Here is an 18,201-nt window from a genome sequence, read left to right as displayed (position 1 = left end):
TTTTTATCTCCAATGAGATGAATATCCAGAATATGCAAAGAATGTCAACAAATAAATAGGAAAAAAATGAACAACCCAATTAATAAAATGGATAAAAGACTTGAATAGGCATTTCATAAAAGAGGACACACCAGTGGTCACAAGCATAAGAAACAGGGTGAACATGATGACTCATCAGGAAAATGCAATTAAAACCACAATGAAATAAAACAAACACCCTTCTGAATGGAAAGCATCCAAAAGACCACCAATAACAAGTACTGGCAAGAATGCAGAGTTGCTGGAACTCTCATACACTGCTAGCGAGAGAATACAGTGATAAAACCACGTTGGAAATATCTACTAAAACTAAATGGACACCTGCCTTCTGATCTAGCAATTCTACCTCTAGATTTATCCCCTAGAGAAATGAGCGCATACGTCCACCAAAAGACACATTCGAGAATACTCAGTTTTATTCATAATGGCCAAATTTTGCAACAACAAAAACCCAAATATCCATTCATAAGAGAATAAACTGTTGTATATTTAAACAATGGAACAACAGACAACAGAAAAGAACCAACTACTGCAACAACATGAATGAATTTCAAAGATATAATAATGAGGGAAAGAAGCCAGACACAAAAGACTACCAACGGTGTGATTCCATTTATATGATGTTTAAATACTCACGAAAGTCATCTGTGGTGACTGAAGTCAGAACAGTGATTTTGTCTTGGGGAAGGAGTAGGGGCAGTGATTGGGAAGCGGCCCAAGGAGACCTTCTGGGGTAACAGAAATGTCCTATAACTTGACCTGGGTGGTCATGCAGGTGTGTGTGTGTGTGTGTGTGTGTCTGTGTGTGTAATGTCATTAAGACACAGACTTAAGATTTATGCATTTCACTCTGATTACACCTCAGTAAAAATAAAGAAGTTTTAAAAAACCCAAGATATACTACTTCTCATCTAAGCTCAGTAGTTATCCTGACTCTAGTGCTTCCTAGCAGACAAGTAATTGAACTACTCTATGCTATTCTTTAAAAGGCAGATAATGAGTGCCTACCTCATGGGGTTGTTGTGAAGGTTAAGTGAAATATGTATAAGGCATTTCAAAGTGTCAGACACACAGTAAATGCTCCAAAAATTAGTTGTTATCACAGGGGCAAATGAGCGGCAGGTCAGTGGAAGGAATGGAGGGCAAGTGTCAGTACAGTCAAAATTATGGAGGGAGAAGAGCAGGTTAAAAGGAAAAGAAATGAGCCAGGGTGCTTCTGATACGCATGACCCCACCCCCAAAACACTGTCACACAGCACTGAAAAATCACACCTCTACCAGAAAGCAAGCCAGGCCAAAGACTGACATACAAGTTCTGACATCACAGCCATTTCCTTTTTTCCTCCTGAATAAAGCATCACAGTGGCCTACTTCCCCCTTTTGGAATTAATGTCCGATAATTGATAAGGACAAAGAAGAGGTCTTCAGCAAATTCTAGAAAATCTGCCAGGGTGCTCCCACTACCCACCAGATGAGAGAAGGAACAAATAACTTACAATCCTTTCTGTGGCTCAATCCTAAAATTCTACATCAAATACAGTACCCCCTGTTCACTCTGAATATGTCCTTGGTTAGTGCTATATCTGGATCAGCTTGAGAAGCATGAACAAGGATCTGCAACTTTCTCTAAGCACCTCACCTCTCACACCACATAGGCAATGCAGAAAATAGTTATTCACCTATCACAGGGCAAACTGCTACCCACCGCCCTATATCCTTCCAACTCTGGCCTCCACAAAGGGCCCTCATAAATCAATACATAGTTTATCGGCACATCCAGGAACCCGGGACTACTGATGTCAGCTCACAGCCTTCTCATCAGCCAGGAGCAAGCAGAATCACAACCAGCCCTGATTCCAGGCTTACTCGACAGCCTCCCTACTCTAATCTTATTCCTGAATCTGAGTCAACAATGGTGATCTCAGTGGCTTGGCAATTCACCCACTTCCTATTGGACCAGGAAATGCTATTACTAACTCACTCCACCCCACTGAAACAAACACACTCAGAATCTAACAGTACTGTTCTTTCTAAATCGACCTCCAAAGATCTTGGGTTTATTCATTCATAAGACTATGAATCTTCTGCTGGCAAGAGTTCATTCCCCAGCTTCTATCCACACTATGGCACATTTAAGGGTCAAGTTCAGAGTAAAAGAAGGACTGTGGCATCCACAGAAACACATGTTCTCACAGCCTGTACATGAAACCTACCTCACTACAGTTAGATAGGAAGATAGAGGGAAACAATGAAGGTCTGGAGAATGGACTGCCATCCACAGGTGAAAAGAGATACGCAAGCGCCAAAGGAAGTGGTCCTTTGCTTTTAAAGTGCTACTTGGAAAACTGGTCCCTAGCCATTCCTTGGCAATTTTAAGTGTTCAAGGTTTCAGTAGACCTTCATTTACACAAACATATGGCAGATCTTCATTTACACAAAGATATGGCCAACACAGGATAATACTGGAGAATGACATCTCTTCCGTGTGTGTATGAAATTACAGAGTCAAACATCTATAGTGACCAGGCAAGTAAGCAAAATGAGTGAAACTGGATAAGATTCTTCCCTGCCCCAAGGAAAATAGGCTTGGTCTCATTTTCCTTAAAACATGCAGCCTGTTATTCTTCTGCACTTTTGCTTTCTGATAGAGTCATAGGAACAAAGGGGGTTTCCCCTCTATGAGAAAAATAACAGTGCAAATGCAAGGCAAAGTGGCAGCTGTCCCCTGTCATCATGATGGGGGACAACAGGGCATGGTGGAGACTGCAGCAAAGTGAAGAGCACACACCCCACCCAAAGGAGGCATCCGCCATTCAGCCGTATAAACAGCTGGCACATGGGAAGTCACGATCAACATTTACAGATTTTTCCTATTTTAAAATGTTGCCTTCAACAACTCAAGCCAAACCAAACATGTCTGTGGACCACCAGCCTGCGATTTCTGGGGTCTGTGCTCGTCCTTCTCTGCCTCTCCCTACCTGAGCTCCACCCCAGGCCATCACATGTTATAACGTCATCCCGTGCACCGGGACCAACAATGATGCAGGTCTGTATTATTGATGCACCTCACAGCCCAACTCAGCAGAAGCCTTTCCAGTTCATCAATGAAGGGGGAACCTGGGATACTTTCCCATTTTTTCCAATACTGAGGACCCAGTGTCATCACAGGAGGGCAACATTCATCTACTATCTGGAGACAAAAACTTATGAATCTGCAGAACTATGCATGCTCTGAGATAATCAACCATTGACGATCCTTGTGCATTACATATCCTTGCACATGAGAAGAATACATATGGCATGGTAACCTGGGTGGGGTACAGGTGAGAGAAATAGAATGTGAGAGGGAAACCAGACATTGCAAACCAGTGGCCCACCAACTGCAGCTAAGGTTTACTGAGTGTTTATTATGGGCCAAGCACCAGGCTAAGGACTTTGCTTGCATTATCATTTGTTCCTTGCAATGAAGTAGTACTATCATTATACTTCTTTTAAAAATTGAGACTCAGAAATGACTTGCACAATCTTGCACTGCTAGGTAGCAGGAAAGCCTCAACTTGAACCCAGTCTGTCTGACTCTAAAGCAAGGCCCATACTTTAAGCACAACACTGTACTGCCCCCTTGTGCAGGCAGAGTCTGTGCCCTGGGGATCCAGGGTGACCAGTTCCTTAGGAGGAAGGAGGGAGGGAGGGGGAAGAAGGCACTTCTCTCTTTCATTCTCTCTCTCTCTGGAGGAAGGAAAGGGGAGAGGGAAGAAGGGACTTCCTCTCCCCCGCCCCCCGTCCCAAACAAACATACACACACACACACTCACTCACACACACACACACACACACACACACACACACACACACACCCCTTAAGAAGTTTTCAGAAGCAGGCTTCTAATCAATTATTTAGAAAGGATCTGATCCTAACGAATGAATGAACCATAACGTATTATAACCTACAGCAGTGACGTCCTGGGAGGAAAGGTCCTAAAATAATTAGGACCATAGCAATGATCATAGTCTGAAGAGTAATATTGCCAATCACATCAGATAATTTCCTGTATTTTTATTTTAAAGGAGACTGAAGTCATGAAACATCAGGAAGCCCAGACAAAGACATCTTTGGCACATTAAGTTACATGGTCTTAAATGAAACATATTGACTGCCAGGGATGCGCATGCTATGGGCACCGAGGACATAGGAGTAAGCAGATTTCAACGCCCAGCACCAGGAGAAAGCATTATTAATTGCCAGGATGAGTAACTCTCAGGGGGAATGCAAACACTTGTTATTTTGATAACAAACTATGAAAAATACTCTAATTCAAGAAATCATCTAGGTCATTTATCAATTTTTCTTTGTTAGTATTCTATCTCATGATGATCAGACATGCAGGTAAGTGGAGTTTGCTGTTTGAACCGTCTCCTTTCTTTGGACTTCTGTAATAGCAAAATTTTGGTTTTGATTTTTAAAAAATAAACTCATTCTATATTTAGAAACTGGCAAATAAACTGGTATACTCAATCAATAAAACTCCAAATTTCACTATGCAGGCTAAAGAATAGAAACAGTAGTAAGAACAGAAATAAGTAACAGAAATAATATAAATAAGGTTGCCTTATTTCACACCACCGTCCATTAACCAACACATCCCACTCTTACTTAAACCGGAATCAAACAGCGAATGCTTTCTCATTTAATTTTTTAAAAGGGAAAAAACCCAGTAATTTAAAAAATACATGAATTCTGAAGATTCTAAGAACTTCTTAGCTAGCTCATTTTACAGAACAGCCAAGGAGCAATTCAGAAAGTACAATATTTCCCCCCCCACACACCCCCACCCAAATCATGGAAGTCAGAGCAGGAGAACACCCTGTGAGGAAGGAAAAAGCCATTTCCTCTCCAAAATGTCAATGGCACTGAGACCAGCACTCTAACCAACCAGCAGGAAGGCAAAATCAAATATTATTTCAAACAAGGGGTGAGAAGGGGAGGGGAGGGGAAGTTTGAAACCAGGAAAAATGGATTCATCTGTTGCAAAAGATAAAGACAGGCCACACCAAGAGGGAAAAGCACGACTGGCTGGTTTTCAGCACACACACTGGACCGTCCCAATCACTCATCTGTTTTCATCATCCTCAAATAAGCTGTCCCTGACGCAAGGAGCCCGACACTTGAGCTCAGAAGGCAAGGTTAAATGTAACATTTAAACAGAAGTTACATTAACTAAGCATGCTTGCTTCTGCAGGAAACTGGGTATGAAATGATCTATCACAAAAGGGTGGGAGGAAGGAATTTCTAGAGAAAGAATGAGTCACTTAGAATACGCTTCCTTTAAGAGGTAATATTCACATGATCATTTCTTCCACAGAAACACACACACACCACTGACCAGTAAATGTCAATGTATAAAGGACAGCTAATTTGCAACGGGACCAGCTAATAGTTACTAATACATACACAAAACTGCCATCTAGAGGCTGAGCACTGAAACAAAGTCTGTTACATAAGACGATCCTTTTTGGAAAACACACAGTCTTAACACACAATCTCACGAAGACGCACAAACAAATACATGCACACACACCACATACCAAACTAAAAGAGTATTATTTTAACTTAAAATTAGTACAGTTTCCTTTTGTAGACCATAACTTGGAAGGAGGGGCTTAGACCTTTTATCTTGTATAGGAAAAATAGATAAATAACGGGTTATCGCATATATAGTTTGAAAACAGATTCTTCCCCTGGCAGCCCCTTTGCGGATATATACTTAAAGCACCTGTATTCACCCTCAGCTTATAGATGACTTGAAGAGTCATGGCACTATAGGAAAAAGGCACGCCACCAAAATGAAACAAACGGGCTCAAAGAAATACCCTCCAAAGCTATGGTTCGCCATTAAGAACAAGGAAGTCCCGGGTTTTAGGGTAGAGCGAAAAGCTTCAAAGGAACAACCTCTTCCGACAGAGAACTACATCAGGGAAGAATATTAAAGCATTCCACCTACAAAATAATCCTGCAAGGTAGGTATGATTAGCCCCACCTTACAGATGTGGTTAAACCACCAGCCCAGACTCACACAGCTAGTAAAGAAGCAGATCTCAAATTCAAACTTAGGGCTGCTCGATCTTTTACCAGTATCATGCAGCCTTCTATAAAAAGGGACTTGAAATAAGAGTGGTGACTCATTGGAGGGTTGGGGCAGATTATTCAGATTTTCCATTAATCTTTCTAGCCGCCACTATTCTTACCTATCTCCCATTTTCCTGTTTTGTTTTTTTTTTTTGTCCTACCTATACAGAAATGTAGATTGTGTGTGTACTCGCTCAAATTTTAGTTTAAATATCAACTAACATGATTCAGCTCCTGTAGTCTCTTACACAGTACTTCACCAAAGTCCCGAAGGAAAGAACAAAATAATCTAACTCAAATATTGCATTACCATAAAAAACAAAACTGAACAACCACATGCACACAGTACTGGATTAAAAGCTGGATAAAATAACGTTATTCTGCCTCTGGGAGCAAATTACCTGAGACAGATATTTAGAATTGAACAGAGTTATATAAAACATACCTAATTAAACAACCAGCCAACCAATACAAAGAAAAGCTCGTACACTGTGCAAATACACAGTACACGGTGGGACGCGAGGATAGAGTTGACAGTGGGTATGACATGCCAGGCTGGGACTGGTTCAGAAGAAAGCTGTCTCTCTTTACCTATTCGTGGAAAGCTCACAGAAGGAGGACTTTGGATTTGGTTTGCAAGAAAAATCAGATGACTTTTAAGAAGGAAAGTCCATTAGATTCCTAATGCTTCATTAAACTTTATATCTCCATGGTCAGTAGAGTCTCCAGTATGTAGTTATGGTTAATAAATGAGGAAGGGAGGGGAGGAGAGAGGGAATGAAAATTCAGGGCATTCTAGTCATGCCATCATTCTCTGTTAAGAGTAGAAGGGTGAAGTCCTTCTGTGTGTTACATCTTCCCTACAGCATTCTGGTCCTCCAAGTTTGCTGGAACACTCAACATACCAGTATTTATACCTTCAGTTGCACGAATGTATGTGTATGTGCCTGCCCATTCTACAATCAACGGTGAGATCCATGAAGGCAAGGACTATGCTTGTCTTGGTCCCCGTGACACCACTAGCACCCAGTACCCCTGTCATCCTAATAAGCTGTCCTTTGCTGTCCACCTCTGGAGAGTACCAAGGGTGGGAATGGGGCACTCAACACTCTACATAACGTCTTCGAATGTATGGGCTTCTGTTGGGGTCAGCTAGTCCTGGAAAACATAAAGCATTCTAATTATTTCCTTTCCCCAAGTATAAACACCACCCCTCAAGAGACTACATTGATTCAGTGCATCAAAAAGAAGCCTTTTGTTTCTATTATTTTCCATATGGTTTAGTGGTCCCTCCTGGAAGACATTTGGGAGAAAATACCCATGTGTCACATACATCTGTGAGACATCTCTTAAAGATAAACAAATGCAGAGATGCTGGGAGATGACTACCACCATGATTCTTCAGCTTAAACAAATATTTCCCCTACATGTGCTCATTCATTTCCATAAGTTACTGCACGGTGGAGTTAATTGTTCAAAGTGACTGAAGACAGACATTGGCAAGTATCACACGCCACTACCCCTAACAGCTGTTTTTAGATGAAGTCCCATTTTTACCCAGGAATTTTACACTAGGCTCCCTCAAAAAGAGTTAACACACTTTAAAGAAAAAATGATAAATCTATTCTTTAGTCCATTAACCAATATAACATATAAACTTTCAAACGTTTGGTTCTATGGTAAGGTAATACAAAGGCACCAAAGAATGCTTCTTTATTAAGGGATAAGAACGGATGACTTTTTAAAAAGCTAATGAAAGCTTAGGCTACTGTAAAGAGTATCCAGAATAAGGAAGATAATTTACGTGAAAGAGCTGCTTTGTGAAGTGGGGCTCCTTGTCAATGGGATTGTTTAAGGAGTGTGTGTTGGGCCATCCATCTAAAAGGCTGTCGGCGGCCCCTTTTATGGCTGCTTCAGTGAGAAAGGCCCTCTTATTCAATACTGTATTGGTTTGCTAGGGCTGCTGTAAAAAGACCCACACACTGAGTGGCATAAACAGAAGTGTATTATCTCACAGGTCTAGAGGCTAGAAGTTCCAGCGCAAGGTGTCAGCTGATGGGTTCCTTTTGAAGTATGGAAAGGAGAATCTTTTCCATCCCTTTCTCCTAGCTTCTGGTGGTCTGCTAGCAATCTCTGGCATTCTCTGGCTTGAAGACACATCACCCTGATCTCTGCCTTCATGGTCACATGGCATTCTCCCTGTGTACCTGTCTGGCTCTGTGTCTAAATTACCCCATTTTATAAGGACACTAGTCATACCGGATTAGGGCCCACCCTAATCACCTCATTGTAACTTAACTACCTCTGCAAAGACCCTATCTCCAAATAATTTTTGTTGTCAGATAGTGAAGATTAGAATTTCCACGTATGAATTTGGGAGGTACACGACTCAACCCATAACAAATATCTTCTAGGAAAATAAGAAAATATTCTTCTTTGGAGAATGCTGTAGCAACACCCACAACTACTACAACCCACACATGTTCATTTAAAGCCATGTAATATTCTAAATGCTATAGTCCTGAAAATGAATTGAAAAACAAAACCAGAAGGGAAATTCAAAGAAGCATCACATTGATTTGATGGACATGATACCTCGATCTAAGCAATTTTTCAGTTTGGAACTGAAGTCACAAGAATTTCTACTAACTTTCACTTTTCAATGTTGCAAACAATAAAATTCTCTTCAAAGAAAGCCAAAGGCCTGAAGAGCTAATATGAGCCTGTGCAACATTTGCTCAGAAGAGTCCAGTGGTCTTCAGCAGCTTCTTAGGTCTGAACCTCCCCCCAAAACTAGTTCTGTGAAAAAGGAAAAAGAAAAGGCAGACACTAGAGAAAAGGGATAGATGAGATGTAATTATGTAGAGTTATATAATTATGTGGAAGTCAATCTGGAAGGATGGAGGATACAGAGAAGGGAGTACAGGTCTAGTTTTGTGATGTCAAAGTTGTAAGAGAACTTAGACGTAAGAATTAAAAGTAACGTTCTGAAATGTATTCACGGTATTAAAGAGGATCTTTGACACAAGAAGTTCAAGAGCTATAAATCTAAATCCCTAAGCTCTGGATTAACCCTTAATTTGATTTCTAGCTCATTTATGGGTCAGAGTCACAACAGTTCTTCCTAGAGGACGGAAATGTCAGGGATTAACCCCTTTCCAGCAGGATTTGAGGATTAACAAATTGATGGCAATGCACTGGGATACAATGAAAACAATCAACTGATAATTGGCACTATTGCTTTGATTTTTTACTTATGCTAGTCTCCTGAGATAAACAGAAATGAGTGTCATCTTAAGAATAAAAGGTAAAAGAAGAGGTGTACAAAAAATACATAGCATTTATGGAACTATGTGCCCTGTGCTTGGCCTGTGCTCTCTCTGCAGTGCCTCTTTAAACTGTTAGTCACGTGAGGGCTCTCTGAAGAGTACAGGGCAGGAAATATGCGAACAGAAGCGAGTGTGCTGCTTTAGTTCACCCACCATTAGTTTATGCACCAAATGCCAATGATTAGAGAGAGTGAGAAATCCCTCCTCAGATTTCACAGTCAGCAAGGTGACTGTCAGTGGTGGCCCTGAAACCCAAGTACAGATAGCACTGGCCTTATCACTCGAAATGTTTCTAAAAACCCTGAGTTTTGAGGGAGCAAAGCGCCCTACAATGAGGTCCTAGGACCCTCAGTTCAAATCCCACCTGAAACTTGGGTAAGACTCACCCTCTAAACTGTAGATTCCTCCTCAGTAACATGAGATACTTGGAGCACAAGCCACCCTGGGCTGTAGTGAGGATTACATGAGAATTACATGAAATACATGAACAGTGCTCAGCTTCCAGAAGGTGCTCCCTTACTGCTGGTCCCCTCACCCCACCTCCATAGTTAACTAAAAAAGTGGGTTTTGTTGTGGTTATCGTTGTTGCTTTTTTCCTGGTAATTTGTAACAGAGGCTGGTGATCACCTTTACTACTAGCTATATTCCCCTCCACAAGGCTAAGAATTAAGCTCCTTAGTAAAGAAGCCTGAGGGTTTTTTATTTTTGTTTTGTTTTACTGTTGCTTGTTATGTTTCTAATAAGGAAAATGCTTTCATGTGCTCTGAGAAAACTGTACTGCGATATGCCTGCTGTTTAATGTACCAATTATGACTAAGAATAGAGGATAACAGAAGAGCTTATTCAAAAAGTGGATTTCAGGGTCTCTCTTGCAGAAAGTCAGATTATATAGGTCTGGGGCCTATAGCTGTAGTTCTAACAAGCACCCCTGTGGAGGCTGAGAGTGTGTGGTTCTCACCACACAGTAAGAGACACTGATGTCATCAGCTTGCAACACCGACCTCCTCGAACATCACTTCCTAAAGGCTACAGCTTCTGCTACAGGGCAACGTGAAACACCATCACTGAGCCTGAAGGATAAAAGTATTCAACCTTAAAACCACACAACATCACATATTCTAACTCAAATAATCCACACTTTAGCATGTATTAACATTTTGATAGAATAAAACATTAATAGATACTACATAATGCTTATACATGCTACAGTTAACATACGCTGGGAACATTCTAAAACCTCATGCTGTTAAATATAACCATTCCCTCTTTTACTTTCACATTTCCTAGGTGCTAAACTTTGCATTTTGCCCCTCTGCCTCTCCAGCTCAGCAGGTAGAAGCTGAGAAGTCTGTGGAAGGTTGAAAAGACAGCACGACAGCTAGCAGCATGCCCTCCTTGCTAAAGTACGCTAGTGAAAACGCAAGGCGTAGGAGTCTTCCAGAGAACAGGACTCCAGGCAGAGTTCCCAGGGATGCCTCCCCTGAGTGCGTGGAAATGCCTTTTCCCTCTCCCCTCAGTCCCTTCCTGGATGTGGGGGGAAAATGCAGAAAGACACTAAAGGAAATACTGCCAACAGTAACCTAATCTTTGAGACCAAAGACGACAACCTATATAGAAAATGCAGAGGAGGGGTTTCATTGATGTTCTGTGTTATTTCGGGTGATGGCCAGTCAGGTGTGACCACAAGAGGAGACACAGAAGGGGCTCAGGCAAACCAAGTTTCTTATATTCACAGGTGTTAGAAACAGGACACTTGGCACACCACACAGGGCCACGTGGGAAAGCACCAGCATCATCCAGGAGGCAGAAGTAGTCAGAGGGAAGAGCCTAGACCACGACCTTTGTTAAGAGTTTCTGCAGCAAAGGCAAGGCAGGGATAGGTAAACCGTTTAGGAGTGGCTGGTTTGAATAATTTCACAGGTGCTAATAGGCTGTGGGAGTGGTCCCTAGGTGTCTGGTAGAGGAATATTGCCTCTTGGGCTGTTGGAGCCAGTAGAGGCGCTGTGGCTCTGGACCGGAAGTCCACACATCAATGGCGCTCACCATGCTGAGCCCTCGGCTGACTCTAAGAACTGGTCGGCCCCGAAAGGGGCAGGCTCTCCCTAGGCAGAAAGCGTCACAATACACAGAACATCAAAACTACAAATAATACAACAGTACTATCTACTCCCCTCCTGCTTATTAAGAGGAGATTTAGCAGCCTCATTCTGCACCACAACTGCAGCCCCTCCACTTCATGCCAAGGGAACCAGAGATGATGACCTAGAAGAAATCGACTTCCCAAACCCACTCAGTATGCTGAATGTGACACATTTGCTCTCAGCTTATAATTGGGACGTGCAAAGCTTTTCTGGGCATAATACAGGGGGAAGGCGGTAGGAAGTGTTGGCAAGGGTGGAAATGAGATGGAGGAACCATGGTGAGTTTTAATTGCCTAAAAAGCAACTCTCGGCAACTTCTGGGAAACTTCTGAAGAAGAAAACAATTCAGCTTCAGAAAGAATCATTGACCTCATTTCCAAATCTAACAAGAGCTGCAATGCAGGGCACTGCCCTCACCCAGGTAGTTCTGCAAACAGACAATTATCTCTGGAAACTATTCGGCTGACCAGCATCAAACAACTGGCTCCATTTCCACACAAACACATCTGCTAATCCATCTTTCATGGATTCCAACAATACGAACTCCAGTAAATTCCATGCTTAGAATAGAGGAGATGCCTACAAGGGCTTTATACAAATCCTGAGTCAGAATGCTTTAAGTCAAGAATCATCTTAGTTTGAGGCACACTTTTTGCAATCCCCCTTTGCTACCCCAATTCAACCTACCCCACCATACAGCCCTTCTCCACTCCCTTCCCCTCTCACAACCCACACGTGGTGAACGATTGGGGTACTCTCTTTTCTTTACAAATGATATTGACTTCTCTGCATTTAGAGTTTAGCTTTTGAAATATCAAGTCAGGTAAACATGCAGGACATGCTAATTAACAAATAATAAAAGCTAACTGTTGAGCTTTTATTATTTGCCAGTCTGCCAAGTGTTTTATATGCCTTCTCTTCTTGGATCCTGACAATGCTAGGAACCAGGTACTATAACCATCTCCATTTTCCAGAGAATGAAATCAAGGCCCTGCAAGATTAAGTGACTTGCCCAAAGTCACATGGCTACTAAGCAGCAAAGTCAAAATTTAGATCCGGGTTGCCTGACTTGAAAGCCAAAGCTGTAATAACTAGACTGCTAATGAGACACGGTTAGTTTCCATGAAAGTCTGATTTAGGCTAAACAGGCATGCTCTCTCCACGGGCGCTCTAGCAGCCTCAGGGGCCACAACACAGGGACACATCATGCCACAAGAAGGCATTTCAAACCTGGCAGCACACGGAGCAGCGCACGCCAGGTGGTACTCACGCTCCAGATCCTCTAGAGCTGCCGTAAAGTGGCCACAGGTAAACGTCCCAGAGAGGGTAGATACTGGCTTGACAAAGTGGTGTAGCTTTTTTTTTTTTTTTAAACAAAGGGGATAAATTAACAGCATTATAGGACAATCATGCTGAGATTTAAGGATCTTTGTGCTAGCATTGCTGATCTTGAATAGACAGCTCAAATAAGCTTAACTCATGGCTTTCATTCAAAGAATTAACCTGTTGCCAAGTAAAGTGTCTCAAAGAACTGGAATGCTGTCAAACTAGCTTAACACCATGAAGTGGTACAACTTAATGAGACTGTAAATCTTGAGGAACACAACACAGAGCTCCCTCTCCTAAGACTGATGTCGAAAGTGGTTTGCTTTCTTTCCTGGATGCACACACACAGTGGGAGGCGAAATACTGTAACTAAAAAAAAATGTTTTTTTGAACATCTTTATTGGAGTATAATTGCTTTACAATGTTGTGTTAGTTTCTGCTGTATAGCAAAGTGAATCAGCTATACGTATACATATATCCCCATATCTCTTCCCTCTTGCGTCTCCCTCCCACCCTCCCCATCCCACCCCTCTAGGTGGTCACAAAGCACCGAGCTGATCTCCCTGTGCTATGTGGCTGCTTCCCACTAGCTATGTATTTTACATTTGGTAGTGTATACATGTCAATGCTACTCTCTCATAAAAGCTTTTTCTTTAATTGATAGAACTTCTTCCACTTTTCCCTTTACCTAACTCCTTTTGAATCATTACATAAAAATTTTTAAGTAAAAAATCTTAAATAGCTGAAACAGTCATGCTATTCATCCTCCTGAGACATAACACATATTCCCAAGAAGGGAAGCCCTGACATTAAAATTAAACCAACCAATCAGGGGCTCAGGGCTGAATCTATAGGATGGGGAGGCTATACTGATTCTTGCAAATCAGTAACTGGCCTGAGGTCTATATGGAGAAGGGAAAGAGGGGGAAAAAACCAGAAAGTTTTGAATGAATGGAAAAGAAATCCAAATTCGGCAATATTTGTTCCTGAGACAAAGTGTGACAACTACTCACCTGTCTACTGCTTCCACATCAAAGCAAAACCGCTTCTCAATAGAGTCTGTTTTCCGCCGTGTGCAGGATTTGAGGGTGACTGATTCATCTTCTCCCTGTTGGGAACACACAGACTATCAAGATGAGGCCAGAACTCGGGCCATGCTCCTCTCCAGGACAAACGTGCCACATAAACAGAAGCGATCATTTCATCTTCTCAAACCTGAGTGTTCAGGACCACAGGAGGTGGAAGGTTGGTCATAAACCTTCTCAGACCACAGCCTCATGCAAATAAAATCTGTAAGCCATATTTAATACTTAGAGCCCAATGTCTTGAGTACTAATAGATCATGATGGTACAGCATCAACCCATGCTAGGTTAAATTCTTGCTGATATTGGCTTAAATAAGTTTAATTTATAGGTTTGATAAGAGTTGAAACAAGATCACCTTGAGGTCTCCTTCCAACTCTGGACTTCTATGACCTTGGTTCAATGGTCACTTCTCAGGAAAACATTTCTGGACTGGGTCAAACACCCCCAGACATGTTCACATAGCACCATGTACCCCTCCTTCCCTCACAGCACTGATCACAGGTGAGATTTGCTGTTGCTGTAAGTGATGATTCAAATAATGTCTCTTTCCTCATCAGGCTCTAAGCTCCTTGAGGGCATACTGTACTATGTCTGTTTTTGCTTACCCTTGTGTCCCCAGAGACCAAAAAGGCCCTGGAACAGAGTAGGTGTGCAATAAATATGTTTTAACAGCTTTATTGAAGTATAATTTTTAAATGTATAATATATTGTACATGTTCAAGCATACAACTTATGAGTTGACATCTGTATACATCTGTGAAATCATCACCACAATCAAGGTAGCGAACATTTCCATCAGCCCCAAAAGTTTCCTGGTAAGTTCCTGGTAATCCATCATCCCTCCACCCAGTCCATTCCCAGGCAAACACTGAATCTGTTCTCTGTCATCACAAATTAGTTTCCATATTCTGTAACTTTATACAAGTGGAATGCTCTTTTACGTCTGACTTCTTTCACTCAGCATAATTCGTTTGCAATTCACTCATGTTGTACAAATCAAGTTTCTTTTTGCAAATGATATGACCAATAAGGGGTTAATATCCAAAATATAAAAACAGCTCATGCAACTCAACAACAAAAAAAGCAAACACCCCAATTAAAAAATGGGCAGAAGACCTGAATAGACATTTTTCCAAAGAGGAAACGCAGATGGCCAACAGGCACATGAAAAGACGCTCAACATCACTCAACATCAGAGAAACACAAATCAAAACCACAATGAGATATCACCCCACTCCTGTCAGAATGGCCGTCATCAAAAAGACCACAAATAACAAATGTTAGTGAGGATGTAGAGAAAAGGGAACCCTTGTACACTGTTGGTGGGAATGTAAATTGGTGCAGCCACTGCATAAAACTGTATGGAGGTTCCTCAAAAAACTAAAAATAGAACTATCATATGATCCAGCAATTACACCCCTAAGTATATATCCAAAGAAAACGAAACATTAATTCAAAAAGATACATGAACCCCAATGTTCATAGCATTATTTACAATTGCCAAGATATGAAAGCAAGCTAAGTGCCCATCAACAGATGAATGGATAAAGAAGTAGTGGTGTACAATGTTCACTGCAGCTCTGTTTACAAGAGCCAGGACATGGAAGCAACCTGAGTGTTCATCGACAGATGAATGGATAAAGAAGATGTGGCACATATATACAATGGAATATTACTCAGCCATAAAAAGAAATGAAATTGAGTTATTTGTAGTGAGGTGGATGGACCTAGAGTCTGTCATACAGAGTGAAGTAAGTCAGAAAGAGAAAAACAAATACCATATGCTAACACATATATATGGAATCTAAAAAAAAAAAAAAGGTTCTGAAGAACCTAGGGGCAGGATAGGAATAAAGACACACGTAGAGAATGGACTTGAAGACACAGGGAGGGGGAAGGGTAAGTTGGGACAAAGTGAGAGAGGGGCATGGACATATATACACTACCAAATGTAAAATAGATAGCTAGAGGGAAGCAGCCGCATAGCACAGGGAGATCACTCAGTGCTTTGTGACCACCTAGAGGGGTGGGATAGGGAGGGTGGGAGGAAGACACAAGAGGGAGGGGATATGGGTATATATGTATATGTATAGCTGATTCACTTTGTTATACAGCAGAAACTAACACACCATTGTAAAGCAATTATACTCCAATAAAGACGTTAAAAAAAAGAAAAAGTAGTGGTGTATACGCATACATATATACACACACACACACACACACACACACACAATGGAATGCTACTCAGCCATTAAAAAAGAAACTTTGCCATTTGCAACAACATGGATGGACTTGGAGGGTATTGTGCTTAGTGAAATAAGTCAGACAGAGAAAAACAAATACTGTACAACATCACTTATCTGTAGAATCTAAAAAATAAAACAAATGTGAATAGAACAAAAAAGAAATAGACTCACGGACATAGAAAACATGTGAATAGAACAAAAAAGAAATAGACTCATGGACACAGAAAACAAACTAGTGGTTATCAGTGGGGCTAGGGAAGGAGGGAGGGGCAAGATAGGGATAGGGATTAAGGGGTACAAACTACTATGTATAAAATAAATAAACTACAAGGATATATTGTACAGCACAGGGAACATAGCCAATATTTTATAATAACTATAAATCGAGTATAACTTTTAAAAATTGTGAATCACTATGTTTTACACCTGAAACTTAGGTAATATTGTAAATCAACTATACTTCAATTTAAAAAATAAAAATTAAACATTAAAACAATAAAGGCAAATTTTTAAATCCATGGTACAAAAAAAAAGAGCTTATTTCTTTTTATTGCTGGGTAGTATTCCATTGTACAAATGGAATGCAACAGTTTTATCACACAACACTAATTTATTGTCTAAAAACATAGAGGTTTCTGCCCCTGATTTCTTCTCTTCCTGTCACGTAGGAATTTTTTAGGGTTCCTTTTTCTCCTATATCTGCCAATCTTTCTTCCTAAACTAGGGGGGAAATTAGCAAACTTGCCTAGTTTGTTGAATAATAGGAAATGTGACTGCGTATGGTAAAACTTAACCACCCACTAATATCAGAATAGCACACAAAACACAGAAGACCTAGGAAGAGACAGTTTATATTCACAAGTCTTACATCTATTGTCTTTTACTGAATGGCTAAGATTGAGAATTGTTCCTTCTGCAACACGTAAATGTATGACTGGAAATGCCCAAACATATGGACTTCTGACCATGTTAATGTCTAACTCTATTTCTGATTTAATGGCGTTGGACTACCTGTCACTTTGAAAGCTTAGGGGGAGGTGTCCCTGAGAAATAGGAGAAAACAGGGGAACTATAAAAGATTGTCAAATATAAGCAGAAATAAGAAGAAGATAAGACGCTGTTCCCAAGACGACCATTCCATATCAGGAAAAATCTATAAAGACGATCTGTTCAAGTACTCAGTGGTTAAAAAAACAGGGGATGGAGATAACAATCACTTAAACAAATAAATGAAGAGTTACAACCGTAACAAACACTACAATAAAAGAGGCATGCTGTGCTAAAACGCCTACATTAAGGGGATGTGACCTCGGCAGGAAGGTCGGCAAAGGCTTTCTTGGGCTGAGACCCGAAGGATCCACAGGAGATAAAACCAGGAGCACAGATCAGGGGTGGAGAACAGCAGGTGGAAAGGCCCTGTGGCGGGGGCCCATGGAGCCCTGGAGGAACTGAAGGGAAGCCAGTGTGTCTGGAATCCCCGTGCAAGAGGGAAACTGGACTGAGAAAGGGCTTGAGGGAAGCAGGGACCAGATCATGCAGACTGTGGTCTGTATCCTGTGAGCAGTGGGAACATATGAAGGGTTTCAAGCCAGGAAAGGGACGGGGTCAGCTCTGGGCTGCTCCAGGGCTCCCGCAGAGAGCGTCCTCATCTCACAGGATAGAACGTGGGGAACTGTCTTTCACCACACACAGGCCTCGTCTCCGAGAGGATGCAGAAAATCCGCTCACATCTCCTGGACTGAAGCTAAGAGAAAAGCAGGTACTTTCAAAGGAAAATAATCCAAGTGAAAGGGACAGGGAAGGAGAGACAGGGTGGACAAAGAGCGTGTTAGGAAAAGAAAACACCCTATATTCTACGTTAAGTCTGCCGCCAGCTCCTAGGAGAGCTTTGTACAAGCACACATACA

General features: G+C 41.4%; 1 protein-coding gene across 3 annotated transcripts in view; it reads right to left on the bottom strand.

The window, feature by feature from the left end:
- Positions 1 to 18,201, bottom strand: part of ARHGAP26 (Rho GTPase activating protein 26) — a 474,900-nt gene that overhangs the window by 306,784 nt on the left and 149,915 nt on the right. For all 3 annotated transcript variants that reach the window (XM_068536090.1, XM_068536092.1, XM_068536091.1), the window contains one exon: positions 13,976 to 14,070. In XM_068536090.1, the coding sequence (XP_068392191.1) occupies positions 13,976 to 14,070 (95 nt within the window). The remainder of the gene's footprint in view (positions 1 to 13,975; positions 14,071 to 18,201) is intronic.

The sequence above is a fragment of the Eschrichtius robustus genome, chromosome 2, assembly GCF_028021215.1.
Source record: "Eschrichtius robustus isolate mEscRob2 chromosome 2, mEscRob2.pri, whole genome shotgun sequence".
In the NCBI taxonomy this organism is placed as follows: Eukaryota; Metazoa; Chordata; class Mammalia; order Artiodactyla; family Eschrichtiidae; genus Eschrichtius; species Eschrichtius robustus.
This window is presented reverse-complemented; position numbering and strand designations above follow the sequence as displayed.